General features: G+C 49.8%; 1 protein-coding gene across 3 annotated transcripts in view; it reads right to left on the reverse strand.

Annotated features, from left to right (window-relative positions):
- Positions 1 to 530: 530 nt before the first annotated feature.
- Positions 531 to 22329, reverse strand: part of Pfkfb3 (6-phosphofructo-2-kinase/fructose-2,6-biphosphatase 3) — an 85251-nt gene continuing 63452 nt past the window's right edge. For 2 of the 3 annotated variants that reach the window (XM_038332997.1, XM_038332996.1), the window contains exons 2-16: positions 19734 to 19859; positions 18297 to 18393; positions 15902 to 15968; positions 15371 to 15445; positions 14485 to 14541; positions 13207 to 13331; positions 11452 to 11659; positions 10956 to 11102; positions 10695 to 10799; positions 9197 to 9326; positions 8812 to 8874; positions 8636 to 8700; positions 7988 to 8074; positions 6937 to 7110; positions 531 to 1432 (exon numbers count right to left, since the gene is read on the reverse strand). In XM_038332997.1, the coding sequence (XP_038188925.1) occupies positions 1385 to 1432; positions 6937 to 7110; positions 7988 to 8074; positions 8636 to 8700; positions 8812 to 8874; positions 9197 to 9326; positions 10695 to 10799; positions 10956 to 11102; positions 11452 to 11659; positions 13207 to 13331; positions 14485 to 14541; positions 15371 to 15445; positions 15902 to 15968; positions 18297 to 18393; positions 19734 to 19859 (1574 nt within the window). In that variant the 3' untranslated portion in view covers positions 531 to 1384. The remainder of the gene's footprint in view (positions 1433 to 6936; positions 7111 to 7987; positions 8075 to 8635; positions 8701 to 8811; positions 8875 to 9196; positions 9327 to 10694; positions 10800 to 10955; positions 11103 to 11451; positions 11660 to 13206; positions 13332 to 14484; positions 14542 to 15370; positions 15446 to 15901; positions 15969 to 18296; positions 18394 to 19733; positions 19860 to 22329) is intronic. The other variant, XM_038332998.1, reaches the window with a different exon arrangement.

Here is a 22329-nt window from a genome sequence, read left to right on the forward strand (position 1 = left end):
GCTTAGGATATCCTCTCCTCCCCCAGAACTTGGGTAGCTAAAGGAGGAGAAACAGGCAGACAAAAACAATAGGTAGTTACATCAGCACTGCTTTCAACCCACGCAAAAATGTCACAGACATCATGAAGACGACAAGGACAATTTTCTATTCTTGGCAACTCCTTGAGATGCCTAGCAGGGTAGTATCAGGCATACAACAGATACTAGACCAAAACACGGAGACAGCTCTAGGAACAAGTGGCTTGGAACAAGCCTTACTTGGGCCACCATTCCTCTTGGAAACTGTGAGCAAAGTTGAAGACTCTGAGCCTCCCCATCTCACAGATCCCTCCCATTCAGCAGCTCCAAGCCTCCAAGGGCCAACACCCTGCCATCTCGGTTCCTGAAGTGAAGTGAGACTTTCAGGTCACACTTCTGCCCAAAAAGAAATAGAAAAAAGAAGGAAGGGAGGGAGGGAGGGAGGGAGGGAGGGAGGGAGGGAGGGAGGGAGGGAGGGAGGGAGGGAGGGAGGGAGGGGAAGAAAGGAAGAAAGGAGAGAGAGAGAGAGGGAGGGAGGGAAGGAGGAAGGAGGAAGGAATGGAGGGAGAGGAAGAAAGGAAAGAAAGTGCAAAACAGCAAACAGCCAGCCACAGGATTTGCTCAGGTGCCTCCAGGCCCAGGCTGGAGAGCAGAAAGCCTAAGAGCCCCAAGGAAGAGGGGGTCCTGGTTCTTTTTTCAGCAAAATGCTTCCTTCCACACCAATGCAACCAGCGTGTCCCTTAGGTCGAGACCTAGAAGGCATGTGGATGCGTGGAAGAGCCAGGGCATGTTACTGCCCAGCTGACCAGTGAGCCTCGGGAGAACGGCCACACCCAGTGCAGCATTTGTCCAAGTCCCTTATCTTTGAGGCCTCTTCCCAGGCCAAGATGTATAAAAGCCAGGCGAGTGTTTGAACATCCCTGAGCCTCTAGCATCTGGGGTCTAACTCACTCTGAACTTCAGGGTTCTCTGCCAGTCTTGTCTCTCAGCTATCAACATGCCGGGTGGGCCAGCATCCAAAGAAACAAACCAGAACAGCATGGTGACATCCACTGAGAGGCCTGACCTCACCTCCTCTAGAACTACAGTCCTTCCCATGCTTCAGTAGGGTCTGTGAGGTCAGACACCCTGGAAGTCCCAGGAGAACAGAGGGTGGGGAGGGCTGCAGCTTTGCCATGGGAAGCTGGGATCTGGCCAACTTCCTAGTTGTCTTTGCCACCCCAACATCTCAGGCGGTGTTGCTACTCTTCACCCAGCAGACAGTCCATTCTCCCCCAGTCCGGAAGTCCTTGGGATCGCTTGGCCTCAGGTAGATGAGCGGGCACAAGGCAGGCTGTAGAAATGGAACGGAACCCATGTTTCAGCTTCAGTGCTTCTGGGAAGAGTCAGTGCCGCTCCGGGGGCTCTTCATGTTCTGTTACCAGGAGAGAGAGAGGAAGGGAGGGTCAGGACCTGGTGCTCACTGTGCCGCAAGCAAAAGGCTCAAAGCCATGCCACAAGACACCTATGCCCTCCATCCCCCGAAAGAACACACCCCTGGCAGAGGATAACCACAAACATGTGGAAGAGCCCAAGTAGGTCTCAGAACATGACAGAAAATACCCTAGGTTGCAGAAAGAAGCTAGAGAGACAGGCCAGGACTCTGCTTAGCACTGGGCTCTAGATTCCAGCCACCAGGGCATGGAGAAGACAGGCATGTTACTCGGGAGCCTGCTACCACAGGCCTCAGACAATGTTTCTAAGAGAGGACAAGAGACCATGAGGCACAGGTAGGAACGTCATGCACCCTCCCCTTTAGGAACTGAGGACCACTTTCCATGCCACACAGCCCTCTCTCATTGGTCACAGCCAGGTCAAGATCAGCTGGGACTGTCTGGAACAGAAGAGCTGCTCTCTGGGATCAGATAACAGAACCTTGCACTCAGATACAAGCGGGGGGCGGGGGGGGGCGGCAAGACTGGGCACAAAGCCCCACAGAATGCGAGAGACAAGTGGGATGGCTAGCCGTACAATGGAGGCCCAGCGGGGACTGTATCACTAAAGTCTGCTGAGTCTTGACCTGTGTACCCCTAGCAAGAAATCTCACAAAATATTAGCTGGTATCAAGTTCCCTTTTAAAATGTTTTTAAGTCCCTTGCCTTGACTACTACCACTGGCCGGTAAGCATCTCTCCCTAAAACCCCCAAATCTAACCCTTCGAAAAAGAAATGTCCAATAAAAGTATTCTGTCTGGGCCCTCCCAACTCCAGGGGCAGGATCACGGAGCGGTGGATTTCAGGTAGGCAGGAATGCAAGAACTACTCTCAGCCACAGAATGAAGGAGCCTAGTTGCAGATGTCAAGTGAAGGGACACTTAGTTCTGGTCTGCCCTAGGGTTGCCACTCATCTGAGCGAGACTTGGGATCCAGGCAGCAGCGCCCTGTGTGAAACAGGGGTCCTTCTGGCAGTGCCCTGGACCACATGTGTAGGAAGAGCCCTGGCCATGTAGTGGGATCTAAGAGGAGAGGGTTACCACTTCTCCTGCCACACCTCCAGCCCGGGGCCTCTAGCATTCACACATGACGACAATGTGACAGCGACAGGAAAGCCACATGGTGAGCCATGTCCACATCGCTCCCCCAGGGACCCCCGGCTCGGAACACACAGAGGCAGAGATGGAAGGATCCCACATCAATGGCACTGCTTGAAAGACCACCCAGCACTGACACATGAGCCACAGACTCCACAATGGCCAATCTGTGCACAGACCACAGTCCCCTTCGGCTGAAAGCCATGACCCAGATGCAGGAGGAAACAGAGGGACATGCACAGCTCGATTACCTTTCCCAGGTTAGTAAGGAGAAAACTTTGAAAAAATGTGACAGACACTTCGTCTTTCAAGCATAGTGGGGGGGAAAAAAGAAAAAAAAACAGGTTGGAAGGTTGGAAAGGAGAAAACAAAAGCAATTTTGTTTGGGTTTGAGATAAGGTCTCATTTAGCCCAGGCTGGCCTGAAGCACTCTACGTAGAGTAGATGCCCATCACCATCAGGACCCTCCTAGGTGCCACATTTTTGCCGTGAGTTATATGCATATTTTCACCATCGAAGCTCCCTACAGGGCTGCAATCCCCATTTACAGATAAGGAAGTTCAAGTCTTAAGACTGGTTTAACTTCCCTTAAGACTGGTTTAACTTCCCTTTGCTGTAGCAAAGTTGGTTTAGTCTGGCTTTTAAAATAAATTCTGGAAGTCAGATAAGCTGCTGTATGCATAGCTGCAATTCAAGCACTCAGAGGGTGAGATAGGAGGATTGCTTTGAGTTTGAGGCCTCGGGTACACAGTAAGTTCCAGGCTAGATAGTATCGTTGTAGTTGTCTTATCTTAGTCAAAGATAGTTGATTAATTTTGGTCACAGGATCGGGCTGGACTAGATTCTGGGTCTCAGGAATAGAATCTGACCCTACCTGGGGTGATGAGTCTATAGGAGACATTTTTGCTTAACTAAGGAATTTCAGCCAAAAGCACTATTAGATTCATCTTGGAAGTAGATAAGCTGAGCCACAAGTTCCAACCCAAAGGTTCTGCAAGGAGAACCCTTGGTCCTCAAACTATAGACACTGGATGGTGGGTGATAGACACTGTCACTTTCTGAGAGGGAAGGTGACAGCCAGGCCAGCCCCTCCCCCGGGAGGAGGCTGCAAGGGAGGCTGTGGGAGCTAACCCACAGGCCAGCGGCTACTCGATGTACCCTTCAGGTTTCAAGAACCAGAGAGATGCTGGGCAGTGGTGGCACACGCCTTTAATCCCAGCACTTGGGAGGCAGAGACAGGTGGATCTCTGTGAGTTCAAGAACAGCCTGATCTACAGAGCAAGTTCCAGGACAGGCTCCAAAGCTCACAGAGAAGCCCTGTCCCAAAAAATAACAACAACAACAAAAACAAAACAAAACAAAAAACAGAAGAATCAGAGAAAAACCATACCTAGGCCTTTGTAAGAAGCTAGCTTTCTGGGACACAAGGTCTCTTTGAGGCCTGCCTCTACTGCCTACCAGTTGGTGGGTGTGCAAGGAGGTCACTTGATCGTACTTGTTAAACAGGATGAGGATTGCCCTGCCCATCTCTTATTTAAGGAGAGATACAATGGCTGGGCCTTCCCGTTTTGTGGTTGCATAGCTCCAAATGCTGGACCACTCCTCTTTCTCAAGCTTGACACAGCCTCAGTGGGGTCTGAGGATGCAGTAAAGTGGGATCATCAAGTACAGTTTCTACATGGATGTCTCTCTAAAGATTGTCCCCAGGTAGGACTGGCAGGCACACCTCCAGGCCACCACAGCAGGTCCCCATGTTTGGATGTTAGGCTCTGGATAAATATTGCTTTCCCAATAAAAGGATGCTCCTCTGAGAGAGGACATGCAGGAAATGACAGCAAGGACTGGTTTCACTTTCCATCAAAATCTGACCCCACCAGGGAAATCTGACAGTACGTAGGCCCCAGCCTGTGACCATTAAAGACAAAACCTAGAACCCCAAGAGGGACTGGGGAGTAATACTTTGTGGCTGATGGCACTGGAGTTTGCTGAACATTGTCAGTTTGGCCACAACACAGCCCTTTCTGCACCCTTTCTCTATCAGCTTTGGGGATTCTCTCCTCTCATCTCTTTCTCTTCTGTGGACCACCTCAGAGTCTACCCAAACTGTCTTCAGCCTAAATATCTAAACAGCAGGGGACAGACAGGCAAACAGGCAAGAGCGAATGCAAGTGACAGAATTATCGAGAAAGAAATACTTACAGACAGGCTTTCCCTAGCAAAGGCTGCAGGGAGACAAGGTAAGGAGAGAGAAAAAGTCAGTCAGGAGGCCAGATGGCAGCTGGTGAGATGAGCCCACCCCCACACATCCCATGTCTGACCCAGCCAATAGATCCCAGACATCTATTCCTGAGGATCTGGCAATCATGAGGGGCTATCCTAATAAATTCAGAGGCATCTGGGAAGTGGGGGATAAGACTGGACTCTTGCCAGTGTCTTTAACCAGATCAGTGTAGCTCTGGATGCCCCTGTCCCAGGCCCAGGTTAATCTCCTCAGGCCTCTGCAACAAAAGACTCCCACAATGCACCAGGACGAGTGGCATGGTGATGCAATTAGTTATGCTTGGCTATAACAGAAAACTCTCAGATCTAAAGGAATATCCACCAGAGTCTTCCCACCTAGTCCTGAGCCCATCTCCAAAGCTAAAGAGACTGAGCCTGGCCACTCAAATCTTACACCTGCCAGGCACGGCAGCGCACTTGGGAGGTGGAGGAGGATCAGGAGTTTGAAGTCATCCTCAACTCTGTAGTGAGTTTGAGTCCAATCTCTAAGCATCGTGAGAGACCCTGTTCTCCACAAAACAACAAAACCCTACACTTGGGAGGCAGAGAGAGGACGACCATAAACTTGAGACTACATAAAAGACAACGCCTGAACCAAGATCCTGTGGCCAAAGAAGTGGGGGGTGGGGATTTACACTCACGTTGGTGGCAGAGCTACAATCCAAGCCAGGTCTCCTGGCTCTCAGCGAATCTGTCATCTTACTTCATGCCAGACCCCAATCACATGTACCACACCGATCACCTTGTCCAAGCCACTTTTTGATCCCACAGATCAGAGGCCTGAGGTGGTTAAATAAATTTTGGAGGCCTCCGTGTTCTCTCCATACCACAACCCAGACCTCAGGAAGTCAAAGGGAGATCGGGGGTCAACAGAAGCGCTGGTAGGCAGCAGACACAGCGAGAGTTTGCCTAGCATGGAGATGAATTCCGCCAGACATCGGGGCATGGTCTATATTTCATGTTTGCAGAGGTTCTTGTCTATCTGGTTTTCTGAAAATTTTCATGCTCAGTGGCCAAACTTCCAGCCTTTGACCTTTCAAGCTAGCGAAATAGAGAATCTTGCTGGGTTCTGTCTGTTTTTACTCTGATAATAATCTACCTGCTGTGTGAAAACGTGGCTATCCTGGCGGTCTGATCCTGCGTATGTTATGTGTACACAGACCGTGCACACGTACATCCATGTACAGGGATGCCGATGACCACGAGCATCACGTGAATGAACATTAAAGGACAATCTCGGATGTCAATCCTCGAGTCTTCTACCTTTTCTCTAGAGGAGGTCTCTTACTGTCCTGGAATTTCACCAGGTAAGTCAGGCCAACTGGCCTATGAGCCTCTAGGGATCCATCTGTTTGTACCTCTCATCTTTCCACCTGTGATTTTACAGGCACGTCCCTCCTCACTCAGCTTTCTCCCATCTCACCGCCAGTGAATGTCCCTCTACACATAGCTTAGTGATTTTATAGGCACGTCCCTCTGCATTCAGCTTTTGCGTGGGTTCTGGGGATCTGAACTTGGGTCTTCACAGTTGCCTAGAAAGAGTTTTATCAATTTGCCTCTCTAGTTCTGACTATTTCTGGTGTGTGTGTGTGGGGGGGGGGGTTATACTGGTTATGGAGAGAGGGTAGGTTCCTCTGTGGGACCTCAGCTTTTTTCTGTCACAGAGGTGATAGGAAAGGCATTAGCTATAGGATAAGAAGACACATGTAGACTCCCGGATTGGGCATTGCTAAAGTACAGACTGTCCTAGAGGTAACTATTCACAAATGTGCAGAACATTTTACAATTCCTTTTGCTCTGCCTGATTCTGCTAATTAAAGGGCAAAGACCATGACCTCAGGAAGGATAGACAGAGTCACTGTTGACCAGGAAAGATCTTCAGAGAGGGCATCTCGTGTTCTGCCCGCTGCATGAACACACACTACACACCCACAAACACGGTCTATTGCACATCACACACGCAGCCCACCCTAAACACAGGCACACATCTTCACTCGCAAACGCAAACACAGTTCCCAGGTCTGGGGATCGTCTCCCCTGTAGGCAGTAATTAAAGCAGAATCACTGACTTGTCCAGGCAGCTGCGTGGGCACTTCCGGGGGCAGGCAGCTGGGCAGGGCAGCAGAAGTGGAAGCCACATGCTCCTCAAAGCTGTTGATGCGAGGCTTTTTGGTGGGCTCAGGGCTGGCTAGTGGGGTGACACTATTGCGTCTCATGAGCGGGTTAGGTCCCTTCTTTGCATCCTAAGCAGACAAAGACAAAAGAAAGAAGGCGACAGTTACAAGGAGTGGGGAGGGAGGTAGAAAAGCCACACACACACACACACACACACACACACACACATACACACACACGCGCGCACGCACGCACACATTCTCCTTGCGATTTGTAGGGAACACTCAGGAGAGTGGTCTTGACCCTGAACTGTTGCTGGCACAGAACTTCTCGCTATGTGCAAAGCAGGGGAGGAAAAAAAATAATTACAACCACAGCAGAGAAGGGGGTCAAAATAAAGAACCTTACTCCCAGCTAACCCCACCCACAGAGGGCCCAGGAGAGACGGTTGGCTCTGAGATCACAGGTGTGGGAGAGGGAAGGTATCAGGGCTAACTGCCTTCCACCTGGGTCTGCAGCACACACAAGCACCCATGAAATACACTGTGTTCCCCCAAACAGTACCCAGCCTCCATCTAGGAGGCAGAGCAGGAGACCAAAGGTGCAGGAAACAGACAGCAGTCTGTCAGCCAGGACAAGATGTCGACCTTCCAATGAAGGATGACAAGACAGGAAAGCGGGTGCCTGGGGTCCAGTGCATGGCCCACCACCTCAAAGCCCAGGACAGCGTCAGCCCCAGCATCGAATAAAGAAGTATTCTGAGGCCCTTGGACCCCATCTCATGTCTAAGCCCAGTGTTGGGGTGTCCTCATTCAGCTAAATGAGCACACCTTCCAGGTGCCTTGGTTGATAGGGGTGGGGCCAGGAGACAGGGCAAGGCAGCCCAGGGACACAGTCCTCTTCCAGTGAAGTCCACAGTGCAAGCTGGGCAGTGAACTGGCTGATACCCATGGACCCTTCCTACCAATGTCTGACGGCCAAGCTTCTTGGGAATGGGGAAGTCACCTGTTTTTCGGACTCCACAGACAGAAAGTCAAGTTCGGTGTAAGAGGAAGGTCTGACTACACTGGCAAAGTGTTGTATTTTGACAGCCTGCATAAAGCAAATTTAAACCCACTTTCACAACGCAGACCTGGACAGATACGCAATCTGCCCAGTAAGGGATTCAACATGACCACACACACCCTCCCGCCCCCAAAAAATCTCAGACCTCCCTGATGTGGAACAAAGTAACAGCCAGGCACTGAGTCTCCTGCAGACCACTGCTCAGCAGCCCTTAGGACTCCTATCCTCTAGCCCGGCCTAACTGTGAACGAAGTGCACACACGGTATTGCTGGCCGGCTAATCCTGTTTGTGCCAGCCTCCTGGGGCTATTGAGAAGGCAGCAACAGCTACAGGGCCATGTTTGAGAGAAGGAACTAACTCCCTGTTTAACTCACTCTTCCCAGTCAAGCAGAAACGGGGACAGAGAGAAAGTGTGGACAGAAAGAAAAGGAACCAATCCCATGAAGTCACAGAAAAGACAGGCTAGGAACAGAGGTATGGAGCATGGTAGCTGGCCAGTGGGCACCAAAGAAACTCAGTCAGAACCCTCCAGAAGAAAACTAGATCCAGGGTTTCCCAAGGGTCCCACGCGTCGGAGCCTAACTCACCTCCGACCTCTCCCGGTGTGTGCTCACTGATTCCACATTTAAGTAGATGGACTCCACGCGGCACCCTGAAGGTGAAAGACAGAGAAGACAGCTTCTGTTAAAGAGATCGTCCTCATCGGCAGCCCCACAGTCACCAGGAGCCTCAGGGCCAAGGCCCAGTAGGGGCTGCTACTCACCATACGCCACAGGTGTTAATTTCAGGACAGTGTGAAGGGGGCATTTCAGGTATGGCATCTCCTCTGAAACGAGACATATGTTGTCATGTTAAATAAGAGACTTGACATGAAGGGAGACTTTCAGGGGCATCCCTAGGCTCACTGTGAGAGCCTCACGCCTAGCCCTGGGTCACATGAAGGCTTGAGGGTTCTCGGGCTGGGTTCATGAAGTGATGAAGCCCACTGAGCATCACACTGTCCCGTAGGGAGCAGGTAGAGACCCCTCAGCAGGTTATGAGGCAGATCCATATTTAGATACAAAGCAGAGAGGATGGGTCCCCTGCCACATGCACTCAAGGCCCATTTCCTTCTTCCTTCATTCCTGGGCATGGCTTGCCCTCAATACCTGCACTCTTGTCGAGGAAGTAGGCTAGCAGGCAGCGTAGGACAGCCTGATGACAGATGACCAACACGTTCTCTTGGCGCTCTAATTCCATGATCACGGGCTCCAGGCGCTGGACCAGGTCCTGGTAAGACTGAGAACAAAGGGATGGGATAGTACATTAGGGGAGGATAGGCAGGGAAGAATCCTGTAATCACTCGCAGCCCATCACACACACACACATCCACCCTTCTAAGTGTTCAGCCCTGCATGTAATGAACTACCACCCCTAAGAATCATGAGAGAAACCTCGAATCCTGTTTGTCTGAGCTCCTTCCTCCTGAGCACTGGAGAGAGATCAGACTCTGTCAGGCTATCATGGACTATTACTCGGGCAGCTGTGAAAAGCAATGAAGTCCTGGCACATGCCACAAAAGGAGAGAACCTTGAAAATGTGTATGTCAAGTGGAAGACACTAAGCATCACCGAACGGCTCCTCTTGCTCACCGCCTAGAACAGGTGACTCTAGAGACAAGGAATTTGTGGTGAGCAGAGCTAGGAGACACTGGACTGACCGCTAACACATCTGCAGCTTCCTTTCGGAATACGGCTGGTGCGCATCTATAATCCTCAGCACCCAGAAGGCTGAAGCAAGAGGACTGGTAGCAGCCCAAGGCAGCCTGGACTACACATTAAAGATCCTGTTTCAAACAACAGGAATGGAGCCAGGTACGGTGGTGTGCATCTGGAATGCCAGCAATTGGGGAGGAAGGGACAGGACTGCAAGCAAGGTCAGTCTGAGCTACACCATGAGAGCAAAGCCGCGACAGAAAAACTAGCAGAAGTTCTTCCTTATACTGACTCTTCTGTGCCTTTCCTCCTCCGAACCAGAGTTACAGCGAGTGAAGACCAGAGAGAGATCAGAAAACAGCATGGTGGCCCTCCAGGAATGGGAACTATGACAAAGGCTCAGAAGGACACCCACTAGGTGTCAACACAGCCACCTGGCTCAATGCCCAGAGTACCACACGGCGGCTCAGCACACTTCATTCCAACTCAAGAGTCGCTGCCTGCTCAGCCATTCCCTCTACCAACATCGGCCTAGACCTGGCACAAGCCATCTAACACGGCATCCTCACAGCCAGCCTGTCTATCATGTCTCCTGCCATCCAGGGGAAAGCCTGGTCTGGAGCGAATCACCAGCCATCCTCTTTGCTCACACACATCATCAGAGACAGATACCCAGACTTCTCATTGTCCCGTGTGGGAAATACAACACGTTTCCCTTGGGACTTTTATGGGGTTCCCTCTAGTGAGCTTTAAGACCAAAGTCATAGTAGAAATGAGCTCACAGAACTGGTGAGAGATGAGGTGGGTTATAGAGGCCTTGTGGGCACTCACCTGGTCCTGCTAGGGCCCCCAAGGCCTTCTCTCAGCCACCTCCATAGACAACACATACAACAGCTCATGACCATTATAAAGAAAGGCCAACAGACACACATGTGGGCCTTTTCTTGCTCACCTCTCCTGTGGGATATCGGTAGTAGTATTTGTCCTGTTCACGCAGTGCGTACTCCTCAGGATAGGTGTCTCTGATCTCCTCGTAGGTCAGTTCCTCACACACACCCTGTCAGAGAGACTAATAGTCACGCCAGGGAACTCACCCATAGCTCCACTTCAAATAAGGGGGATCTCAGGAAGCCACCAGCATGCCATAGGGCCCTGGAGAGAACTTTCCACTCTTTGCCAGGCCTCCCCACAGCCACACGGGCCCGGGACTCACAGCATCAATCTCGTTGAGCGCCTTCCACTGCTCATAGGGAAGCCGCAGGGCCTCTGCGGTCTGGATGGTGCTTTTCAGCTGGCTTGTCCACACGCGGAGGTCCTTCAGGTTCTGTTCCTCCACGAACTTGCTCAGGGCATTTGCGAACTGAGGAAATGAGGAGATAGGGGTCACCCCAACTCCAGGTCCTTCCATAGGTTATGTTACATGGTCACCTGGGAGCCACCAAGGCCACCCAAACCTCCGGTGCCACTTATACCTTATCAGAGTCCAAGAGGCCTGACTCTTAATTCCCCTTCCTAGTCCACACTCACACGTACACATACAGACACACACAAATGCACCCAATATAGTAAGGCAAAAACAGCAAATAAATAAATAAACCACAACATCGTACCCTCCCAAGGAACCTCTACTCTACTGGTGGGAGCCAATCACCCCATCATCCCCCTGACTCCACTCAGTCTGCAGCCCACGTTTGTTTCTCTCTCCCTACCTTCTTGCCTCTGCTGGACAGGCCCGAGTCACCCCCAATCTTGCCCTGCAGGTTGTGCTCATTCTCCCCGTGCCGACACAGGTAGATGGTGCGGGGCTGCACGTGGATGTTCATCAGGTAGTACACAATCCGGCTCTGGATGTGGTCCTGCACTCTGTTCACCAAGAACCTCCGGCCAACGTCAATCACTTTGATGAGCGACAAGTCCCTGCAAAGAAACATCATTGAGGACCACACTGTGGCCGCCCTGGCCCACAGGATAGGATTCCTGACCCTAGGCCTAGCCTGCTTCTAGAATATTTGCTTCCTGGGAGCCCAGAGCAGGGACTGTTGTCTTCTCTAGGAGTCAGAGAGGAAACAAAGGCAACAGTTCCCATGGTCGGGCTGTTCAAGCCAGGTAGTACAGCTGGACAGACAGCCTCCCAGTAGTGTACAAGCTTAAGTCTTATACATCAAGTTCAGATGCACCTTCTTTAAAAGCTCTGGGTCTGTAATCCCAGAGCTGGGGAGGCAGAGACAGGTTGTTGCCTGGAACTCACTTTTTTTAGCCAGTCAAACCAGTGATCTCCAGGGTCAGTGAGAGATTGTCCAAAAGTAAAGCGGAGAGACTAGTGGCATGGTTCCGAGTGAGGTCGCTTTGCCCTGGGCTCACAAGGTAGAAGGAGAGGAAAAGGCCTCTCAAAGGTTGTCCCCTGACCTTCATGTGTGTGCTGCGGTACATATGTATGCATGCACACACACAGGCACAAAGCACAAACGCGAGCAAATAAAAAATAAATAAATAAATGTATAGATGTTTGGAGAAAAGAAAAGCAAACCTAGCTGGCCATGGTGGCACAGCTTTAATACCAGTGCTGGAGAGACAGAGGCAGGGAGACCTGTAAATCTACATAACTAGTTCCAGCCCGGTCTGCGCTATGGTGAGATCCAATCAAAACAAACAAACAAACACCTAGTGAATATCTTTTTAAGGTAAAACAGTTGAAGAAGACACTTTCATACATTAATACTATTTTGGGGGGGTAAGGGGGTTGAGACAGGGTTTCCCTGTGTAGCCTTGCCTGTCCTGGAGCTCATTCTGTAGACCAGGCTAGCCTCAAACGCACAGATCTGTCTGCCTCTGCCTCCAAGTGATAGGATAAAAGGGTACGCCACCACCACCTGGACTATACATTTATGCTTTTAAAGACTTCTTTTTTTATTATTTTTAATTTTATATATATATATGTGTGTATGTATGTATGTAAGTATGTATGTATGTATGCATGCATCTGTGTGAGTATGTGCATGCAAGTGCAGAAACCTGGAGGCCAGAGGCATCTGACCCCCTGCAGCTGGAATTACAATTGGTTGTGAGCTGCCTGATGTGGCTGCTGGGAACTGAACTCCAGCCATGGGGAGAAGCAGTATGTACTCCTAACTGCTGAGCTATCCCTTATTCTGAACCTGCCCATCCACTACTTTTTCCCTCTAAAAGCCCACGTCTCATGTGTTTTATTATCAGTTCAGCCCTGTATGCACCATCCACTGGGTCATGGGCAACCTACCAGCAGTCACGTCCCAAAGGAGAGGGACCCTCCCTCCCTCAGCAGCCAACTGCAAATAGCTCCATCACCAAATGCAGGGCCTCAGGGACCCTCCAAAAGCTATTTTCAGAATTTACAGACACATTTGGGAGCTATTCTATGGGAACTTCAAGAAGACATATCAAGCCCCCCCTGTGGACAATTGAGGGTGGTAACCTCTGGGAATCACCTGTCACATTTATCAGGGTCAAGAGGCTGGTAACTGGCCTCATAGCAATTGATTCTCTTCATGAAGTCGTCCATGGCTTCTGCCGAGTTGCAGTCTTTGTAATCCGGGCTGGAGATTTTAACTTCCTGTAACATCACAAAGAGCAGCTGATGAATCACACTGGAAGGCTTTCTGCTTAGTTAAGTCAGATGTGGACTTTCAAACGGGAAAAGCCCAGCAATTCTCAGAATAAAGATTATCCTACCCAGCGTCTCAGAGAGAAAAAAAAAATGTGGCTCAGGAGGTTTGACTCATGGCCTTATGGTTACATAAGAAGGATGCCCATGAAGGACAGACATGGGATACTCACAGAGAACCCATAAGGGACACATTTGGACCATACACTGAGGCAGGTCAGTCTAATTCAGCAGAACCCCACAGAGGCACACTGAGAGCAGGTCTTTGGTTGGAAAAGACACATTAAGTGTTGCTCTTGGGCAGGGTTTCTCCAACTGTCCCAGCAGAAGCAGCATCCACCTGGGCTGGTCTCTGTGATGACGTCTAACTAGATCCGGTGCCTCTACCTTTTTGGAGCTGCTCTTCTTGGACAAGGAGTCTCCTATAATTGGACAATTACGCCGAGAACCCCGGGGTAGATGTGAAGGCAACTCTGATGGGTTTTGGCCTTTTGAGGCAGGGTCTTACTATCTAGCCCTGACTGGGATGGAACCTGCTACGTAAAGCCGGATGGCCTCAAACCTTCCTAAAACCCCCTACCTCTCTCTGTCCAGTAAGTGCTGGAATTATTTAAGCAGGCACCATCATGCACTTTTGCTTCCCAGGTCCCTGCTAGGGAATGATGCTTTTATGTAGGCCAAAGCCTCCAAGGTTCAGTATGCGAAAGTGAACATCTGGATGGCCTCCGCTATACGATGGGATGAGCTGCCCATCATCCCTGGCTACTCCACCATCACTCGGCTTCTGCCCATGTATGAAACTACTTCCTGCCTACCTCCTTTATCTACCATGTCCCAGCCAAGACATACACTTGCTGTATGTCCTCAAAGTCCTTAGGAATGGATGACCCGTGAGAGCATGTCCAGGTCACAGCCTGTGCTGTGCTAAGTTAATATCCCCATGTACTTCTGCCGCCCCGGTATCCACCTGAAGACACTCAACCACACGTGGAGCAGGGTGCCTGCTTCTCTGGGTTTAGTCACTGTCCAGCCCCTGACCGAGACTGCAAATGGCCTCCCATTATAATGGTGATATACAAACAGGGCTTCCTAATTATCTTACCATGATGTTGGAGGCCACAACAGTAGGGTCGTCACATATGGACTCAATGAAAAATACCTGGAGGAAGGAAGCAAGGCAGACATGTAAAAACAACCCACAAAAGGCCAACCTTGATGTCACTCTGTGACACAAGAAAGGAAACCAACAGGAAAAGGATGGGACTGGGGAGATGCAAAGTAAGCCAGACTCAGACAGACTCATGCTGCCATCTACATGCAAAACCTAGATTTAAATGTGGGGGGAGGGGGACAGGTATCATGACAGAGGAAGAAGACTAAAGGGAGGGGTAAAGAACAACAGGCATGGAATACATGGACCCTGAAAGCAGAATCCAAGGGACTATTTGGGGAGCAGAAGAGGACCAGTAAATCAGTAAAAGGGGGGCCAAGAGAAGAAGGGAGGGCAAATAGGAACAAAGTATAATGATGCCCATGTATGAAAATGTCTCAGCAAAACCCATGATTTTGTGCTTTGGCATCAGAAACCCTTGTCCCTATTTGTTAACCAAAATATTCATAAGGAGGAAGAGAAGAACTGGGAAAGTATCACTCCATAAAACATCAACTTTGCATGGCCACGGCCTTCACCCTCCGCCAGGGAGGGAGGGAGGGCTTCACTGTCCCTAGGCATCCTGCCACAAGAAAGACGTTGTTTTAAGGCAGTAAAATGTGGACAACGAACCATGAGTGGAAGGTCACACCTGCAATCCCAATATGGAGGCAGAAGGATTGCTGTGAGTCTGAAGGCAGCCTGGGCTACAGAGTGAGACCCTGCCTCAACAACAGCTCGAGACAGAAAGAGGATGAAGCCAGCCAGAGTCAGGCAATCAGCAGCTCCCAAGGTGTTTTCCACTTGGCATTTGCTGGGGGAGGTAAGTTTGGCTCACCTTGAAGTCATTTTCTTTGGCAAAATGAAGGATCATGTGTCTCCTCTCTCTTGTAGTGTTGGTAGCATCAAAAACCTGATAGAGAAGAAGGAGGCTCAGAAAAACCAAAAATTATACTTACCTAAACCACAAGGAATTCAATCTGTTGTTTCCAGAAATAAGCCCCAAATTCCTCCTTCTAGACAAGGTGTCCTATCCCCTAACCCTCCATAACGCTCCCTCCTCATTCTCTGCCCACAGCTCTCCAGCACAGCAGGGAAACGGGGGAACTAGCAAGCAGTTACATACAATGAGGGACCAAGCAGTGGCCCCTGACTGCTGTGGCTGGAAGCAACACAGTAGAGGTGGTGCCCAGATGCCCACTGCACAGGTGAGCGATAAAGCTACATCCCAACATCCATCACAAGACAGACTCCTGAGTCATGAGCTGCTTCGGGCCACTTGTTCCCTCGGCCCTTAAAGCCACTCTGCAGTAGCTCTCCATACTGCTCGGGCCCACGAGGACAGAGGCTCCTGCGCCCCCAGACTTACTGCAATCTGGCCTCCTTCCTTCGTCAGGTAACTTTTGACGTCTCTCAGGGCAGCTAAGGCACACTGTCTGCAAACACACAGGAGGGAAAGCACTGGTCAGAGCAGGGCCAGCCACACAGTCGCATCCCTTGTTGACACACACTGATGTTCCCGTTCCAAGCTGCTCAGTGCTAACCAGGCCTCTTTAGGTCCAGGGGCCCTTGACCTGGGGACCAGCACAAACATCCACCTCCACACAGTTGAGGGAGGCAGACTGGCTACACAATGGGATCAGTTTCCCTGAGAAATGTTTGTGGATTGTTTTGTTTTGTTTTCTTTTTTCAGACCAGACTGCCTCCAGCTATGCTGCCCAACTCTGTAGCCAAGCTGGACTCAAACTCCCAGCAATCCTCTCACCTTAGTCCCTCCAGTGTGGAGATTCCAGGCACCAGATACCATGCATGGCCTTCTTTTTTTAATGGTTTAACCTTTTGCTCTTTGCTTTTCTTTTGTGGTCCTGGGAACTGAAATCAAGGCCTTTGAACACGCCAAGCAAGTGTTCTACGACAAACAACTCCAGCCCCTTTTCATTTTAGTTTGAGATAGGATCTCACTAAGTTATCCAGTCTGACTCTGAACCTACTCGGTAACTGAGGCTGACCTAGAACTTGCTGACTTCCTGCCCTTAACCTCCAGAATGCTGGGATTATAAGGAACAGTGCACCATGCTCAGCTTAAAAATTAAACCTAGGGAGCTTTAAAGAACTGGTACCAAGGGCAAGAGATCTAGCTTACTTGGTAGAGTGCTTGCCGAACTTGCATAAAGCCACGGGTTCAGTCCTTAGCACTGTATAAAATCAGGTTTGGTGACACAGTCCATAATCCTCATACTGGGGAGCGGAAGCCAGAGGACCAGAAGTTCATCCTCAGCTACACAGAAAGCTCGAGGCCAGCCTTGGCTACATAAGGCCCTATCTCAAAAATCAGTAATAAAAATAAAAATCAGTGCTAGGCAGACAGGGTGCCAAATACTCCTATAATATCTGTACTGCAGAGGCTAAGGCAGGAAGACAGATCCGTGTGTAAGGCCAAGCCGAGCTATAAAAGGTAGTGCCAAGCCATCCAGGATTCTATAACACGACCTTAACTTAAAACAAAACTAATAACAGTACTAATAAAGTAAATACGGATGCCAGAGCACAGAGAGAACCTCACTGGGCATGCCTAGGGCTGGGCCTGGCACCAGAGACTGGGATCTCTTCCCATACCGAGTTGATTCCAGCACCTGCAGAACTGAAAAGCGCCACCCTGTCACCTGCAGCTTAAGAATTCTTTTGCAAATGCAAACTGATGGTTTCCAAAGAAAGGGGCTTTGTTCACTCCCGGTGCTTGGCTGCTGCTGAACCGCCTCAGGGAGACTCAGTTCCTACTCCTGGGAGCAGTTCAAAGCAGCCAGTGGCAGAGAGGCCAAGAGACTTGTCCTACTACTAGCTCGGTCTGAGGCCACCAGCAAAGAGCCAGCGTGCAGACTGGCCTTTTCTTCCTCTTACAGAACCTGGCTTCACAACAAAGGAAGCCACTGGGTGGGAAGAGAGCTCAGATCATAGTACAACCTGGGTTGGATTCTCAGAACCTACATGGAGAAGGAGGAGGGAGAGTAGGAAGCAGCGGATGCTGGACTGGGTGTGTGCTCTTGTAACCCCAGTGCCAGGGAGGTGGAGAACCCTAGGGCTCACCGGCAGCAAGCCAGTCTAGACTACTAGTTCTACAGTGACAGACCCTACCTCTCCAGAGAGGTCTGCAGAGCTGTTTCAGTTTTGGTAAAGCGCTGCCGGCCACATGTGCACAAGGACAGGAGTTTGCATCTCCAGCACTCATCGAAACGCCACACATCACGCCACTTTCTGTAACCCTAGAACTGGTCCCCAGAGCTCACTGGCCAGCCAGGCTAGTTCCAGGTTCATCAACGGCCCCTGACTAAGGGCTGGAGAGATGACTGCAGTTAGGAGCACTTGTTGCTCTTCCAGGACCCGGGTCTGATTCTCAGCACCCACCTGGAAGACTACAACCTCCTGTAACTCCAGCACCAGGGGATCTGATGTCTTTTTCTGGCCTCCCCAGGCACCAGGCACTAACAACATACATGCTGGCAAAAACCCATACACATAAAACAATTGTTTAAAGAGACCCTGTCTCAGAAGACAGAGAATAGAGGAATTTATCTAATGTCCTCAGGCTTCCACACATGTGGACACACATACACACTCACCTACATGTATTATTTTATTATAAAGTGGATAGTGCCCAAAGAACACGCAAGCTCCTCCTCAGGCCTCCACACAATCATACACACACACACACACACACACACACACACACACACGCACACGGGAAACCCATGGCAGCTCAGGCTTACTTTCGGACTCTCATGGCTTCCTCGTTGTCAGGGCGGAAGAAGTTGTAAGAGCTGAACTGCTTCACAGCCTCACGTCGATACTCTCCCACATTGAACACTGGACAGGAAAGACAAGGACAGTCCTGGATGAGCCATCAGGAACAAACGGCTTCTCAGTCACTACCTATCTGGATAAGTAATCTTGTATGGAAACAGTGTGGACGTCCCAGTCCAGGCTTGTCATCCCCAGGTTACAGTCTGGGAAACAAGGTCCAGACCAAAGGATAGCACCCATGACTCTTGCTGGACCAGAAGCTGTCTCCTAGGGACCAGATCCCGATCCCACTTCCCAGGGTTGTCAACCAAAAACAGACTCTGGGTAAAAAAAAGTTACACTGTAAGAGTAAGAATGTCACTCAGCTGCTAGAGTCCTGCCAAGCATAAATGAAACTCTGGGCTGGATCCCAGCACCAACCAAAAGCATTGGACATGGTGATACATGACTGTAATCCCAGCACAGAGATATAGACGGGGAGATCAGAAGTTCAGTGGCTTCTGATATAGTATAGCTCATTGGAGACCACTGAGCTGTGAAACACTGTCTCAAAAACCATAGACAGACAGACAGACAGACAGACAGACAAGACAAGATAGATAAGACAAGACAGGCTGGAGCGTTAGCTCAGCAGTTAAGAGCACATGCTGCTCTACAAAGGGTGAGGGTTCAATTCCCAGCACCCACATGGAGGTTCACAGCCATCTATAACTGCAGTGCCAAGGGATCTGACTCCTTCTTCTGGCTATCTGGGGCATGAGGCACACATGTACTCTGTGTGTGTGTGTGTGTGTGTGTGTGTGTGTGTGTGTTTGCACGTGCACAATCAAAGCACCCATACATATAATGAAATAAATAAATGTTAAGACAAATAAGGTATCCAAACATAAGTGGGTCTCACTGAACAGTCAGCCTTGCCTACTTGCTGAGCTACTAACTCTAAATTACCCCTGCCATGTCTAATTTAGCCATGTTCCTGCTGACACACCTTTGATGATGAGATCACATTTAATAGTTACTGCTTAACATATGTAGACCTAGAGTCAAGCACCAGTATTAAAAAACAAAAATCTCAGCACAGCGAGGGATGCTAATCCCTCTCCTCAGGATACTTCCCATTTAGTTGGGAAGACAGGGCAGGGGTGTATACAAATGTTATCAATAGTATTCAGCGTGAAGCTGGGGAGAACAGTCACTAAAAGAAGGCTGCAGTGACATGTAATGGGACTTTCAAAGAAAAACGACCCGCAGAATATGAGGTCATCACAGGGAGCTTGAAGAAGGCGAAGGTGAACTGAGCTAACAGGACTGGGAAACAGGATCAGACTCCAGGACCCAGGACAGCTATGCCTGTGAGCGGCCACCCTGAGAGTGCCAGCTGTTGGCCTCGAGTCCTGGTTTACCTTTTGTGGGAACACCTATCCAGTTGAGGTAGCGAGTCAGCTTCTTGGAGATGTAAGTCTTACCCCGGGCTGGGAGGCCCACCATCACAATCACCGTTGGGGAGTTGGTCAGCTTTGGCCCACAGGCTGGAAAGACCAAGAGAAGAGTCATCAATCAAAAAGCAAAAGTTAATGCCAGAGTCCTCTGCCCAAAGACAGATTTTTGAGGAATAGGACCAAAGTTGGGTATGGTGACACATGTCAATAATTCCAGTCCTTGGGAGACAGAGGCAAGAGTGTTCAAGGTGAGTGTTCAAAGTGATCTTGAACATAGCTGAGTTCGAAGTCAGCTTGGGCTACACAGAGTTAGTTCCAGGCCACCCTGGGCAACAATGTTAAACTATTCTTAAAGAAACAAACAAAAATAATAACTCTCCCCAGCACTCGGGAGGCAGAGGCAGGCGGATCTCTGTGAGTTCGAGACCAGCCTGGTCTACAAGAGCTAGTTCCAGGACAGGCTCCAAAGCCACAGAGAAACCCTGTCTCGAAAAACCAAAAATAATAATAATAATAATAATAATAACTCTCAAGTTATGAAGTCATTCCACATCCCAAAGTCTTTGCCATCTGATGACCCAATGGGACTGCACACTTCACCTCACCCCCACCTAGTGACCACACCCCTTGACCTTACAGTTCAGTTTCAGTTCTCAGGCAATATTTGGCAGTTCCAAACATAAGGCACAATCAGATATGGAGGCACTGAGTCCCAGACAGTAATTCCAGTTCCTAACAGAATAATATAAGAGCATTTCTTAGGGATACAAGGATGGGACCCTAATGCCATGGAGGGTAGAATTAGGGGAAGATGGTTTCCTAATTCAGCATGTAAATTGAACAAACAGGTGGGAAGCAGACAGAGGGGAGCCCCAGAAACCAAGAGAGAAATCCACAGAGACTTTCTTGAAGAAAAAAAGAATTAAACAGTAAGAATATCAAGTAAAAGTAGGTCAGGGACACAGAATGCTAGGACCCTGGCTGGGCACCATGCCTGTGCCTCTCACATCCTCCCTGACCAACCCCCTCTATCCTGCTGCCAGGATCTGATGGATGCCAGGTTCAGAGGGACGCCTGAGTCTGCCAAGGTAGTAGCCAGTCAGAGGCTTCTAAGTAAGCTAGTCACTAAGTCCCAGGCAGGCTCTCCAGAGATACTCTTGCCTGTGATGAATGAGTGCCCCATATATCCTCAGAATCTCAATAAGACAGAACACCAGGGACAGAGGTTTTCAGAAAGCAGCCAAAAGAATCCCGCTAGACAAACTAAAGTTCCAGTATTTCCTTGGCTGTCTCTTTGCCACTGAGACTCTTGGGCGACTCCTGCATCCTGGCGACAAGTAAGCTTACAAGCCAAAGAGGCCGTCTGCCAACCCTAACCCAGCTGGCCTTCTCCCGTCCCAGACACAGGCTGCACAGCCTGCAGGAAAAGATGAGAATCACGCCACCAATCTAGACAGATGTCAGATTTAGACAGAGGCTCATGGGAACTACAGGCAAAGGGGGACACTAAGGTAGATTTTTTTGCTTCCAGAACTGCAGACTAGGGTCTGAATAGAAGCAACAGGACAAGCAGGGGTGAGTGATCTCTTTGATAGTGGGGACCTGAGTGAGGAGTGTGAGACTATCTAGATAAGGAATTCAGAAGCCAAAGACAGCCTTAGAGACTTTCCCCATGAATGCATTCTAGAGGCCCTGGAAAGAACAGTTACCTTGAAGACAGATGCTCCTGTCCCTCCAGCCAATAGCCCCTTCTCCCACCCTGATGACTCCACTGAACCACTGCTACCAAAAGCACCCAGAGATGCCTGGAAACAGGCACCCATACATGCATGTGTACATGGGCAGTTTCTGTTGGAACTGTGTCAGGGATGCAGAGGCGGAAGCCAGCTGAGTTATCAGATCAGGGATTAAGTCCATCTACGAATCGCAGGAACAAACCTCCAACAATAGACACTTTGGAAGAGAAAAGGCAATACCATAGACTCAGCAGAGTGCTGCTGGGTTTCAAGAGCAAATGAACCTAGATCACTCTTAGCTGACAAAGTAAAAGTCATTCTTCCTACTGCCCAAAGCTGAGGCACTCAGAAGAGCTGCCAGACCAAGGGTAGCTTTGTCACCCAGACATCTTGTGCATGGAAAGATGCACAAATCGTTCCAGATGAATCTAGTATCCCCCTCACAGCCCCTTTTCAGCTTATAACCCAGTTCAAGGGTCTCGCTGAACATACAATGTCCTGCCCCTTGCCCCAGGTTCTTTTCTTCATAAACATTTTTACCATTGAGAAAGAGACACCAGGGCTGGAGAGATGGCTCAGCGGTTAAGAGCACTGGCTACTCTTCTAGAGGTCCTGAGTTCAATTCCAAGCACCCACATGGTGGCTCACAACCATCTGATCTGGCACCCTCTTCTGGCCTGCAGGCATACATGCAGACAGAACACTGCATACATAATAAATAAATAAATCTTTACAGAGAGAGAGAGAGAGAAAGATACCAAAGTCAGGTGGTGGTGGTGGCGGCTGCGGCAGGATAAGCCTTTAATCCCAGCACTCGGGAGGCA

Source organism: Arvicola amphibius, chromosome 6 (genome assembly GCF_903992535.2).
Source record: "Arvicola amphibius chromosome 6, mArvAmp1.2, whole genome shotgun sequence".
In the NCBI taxonomy this organism is placed as follows: domain Eukaryota; kingdom Metazoa; phylum Chordata; class Mammalia; order Rodentia; family Cricetidae; genus Arvicola; species Arvicola amphibius.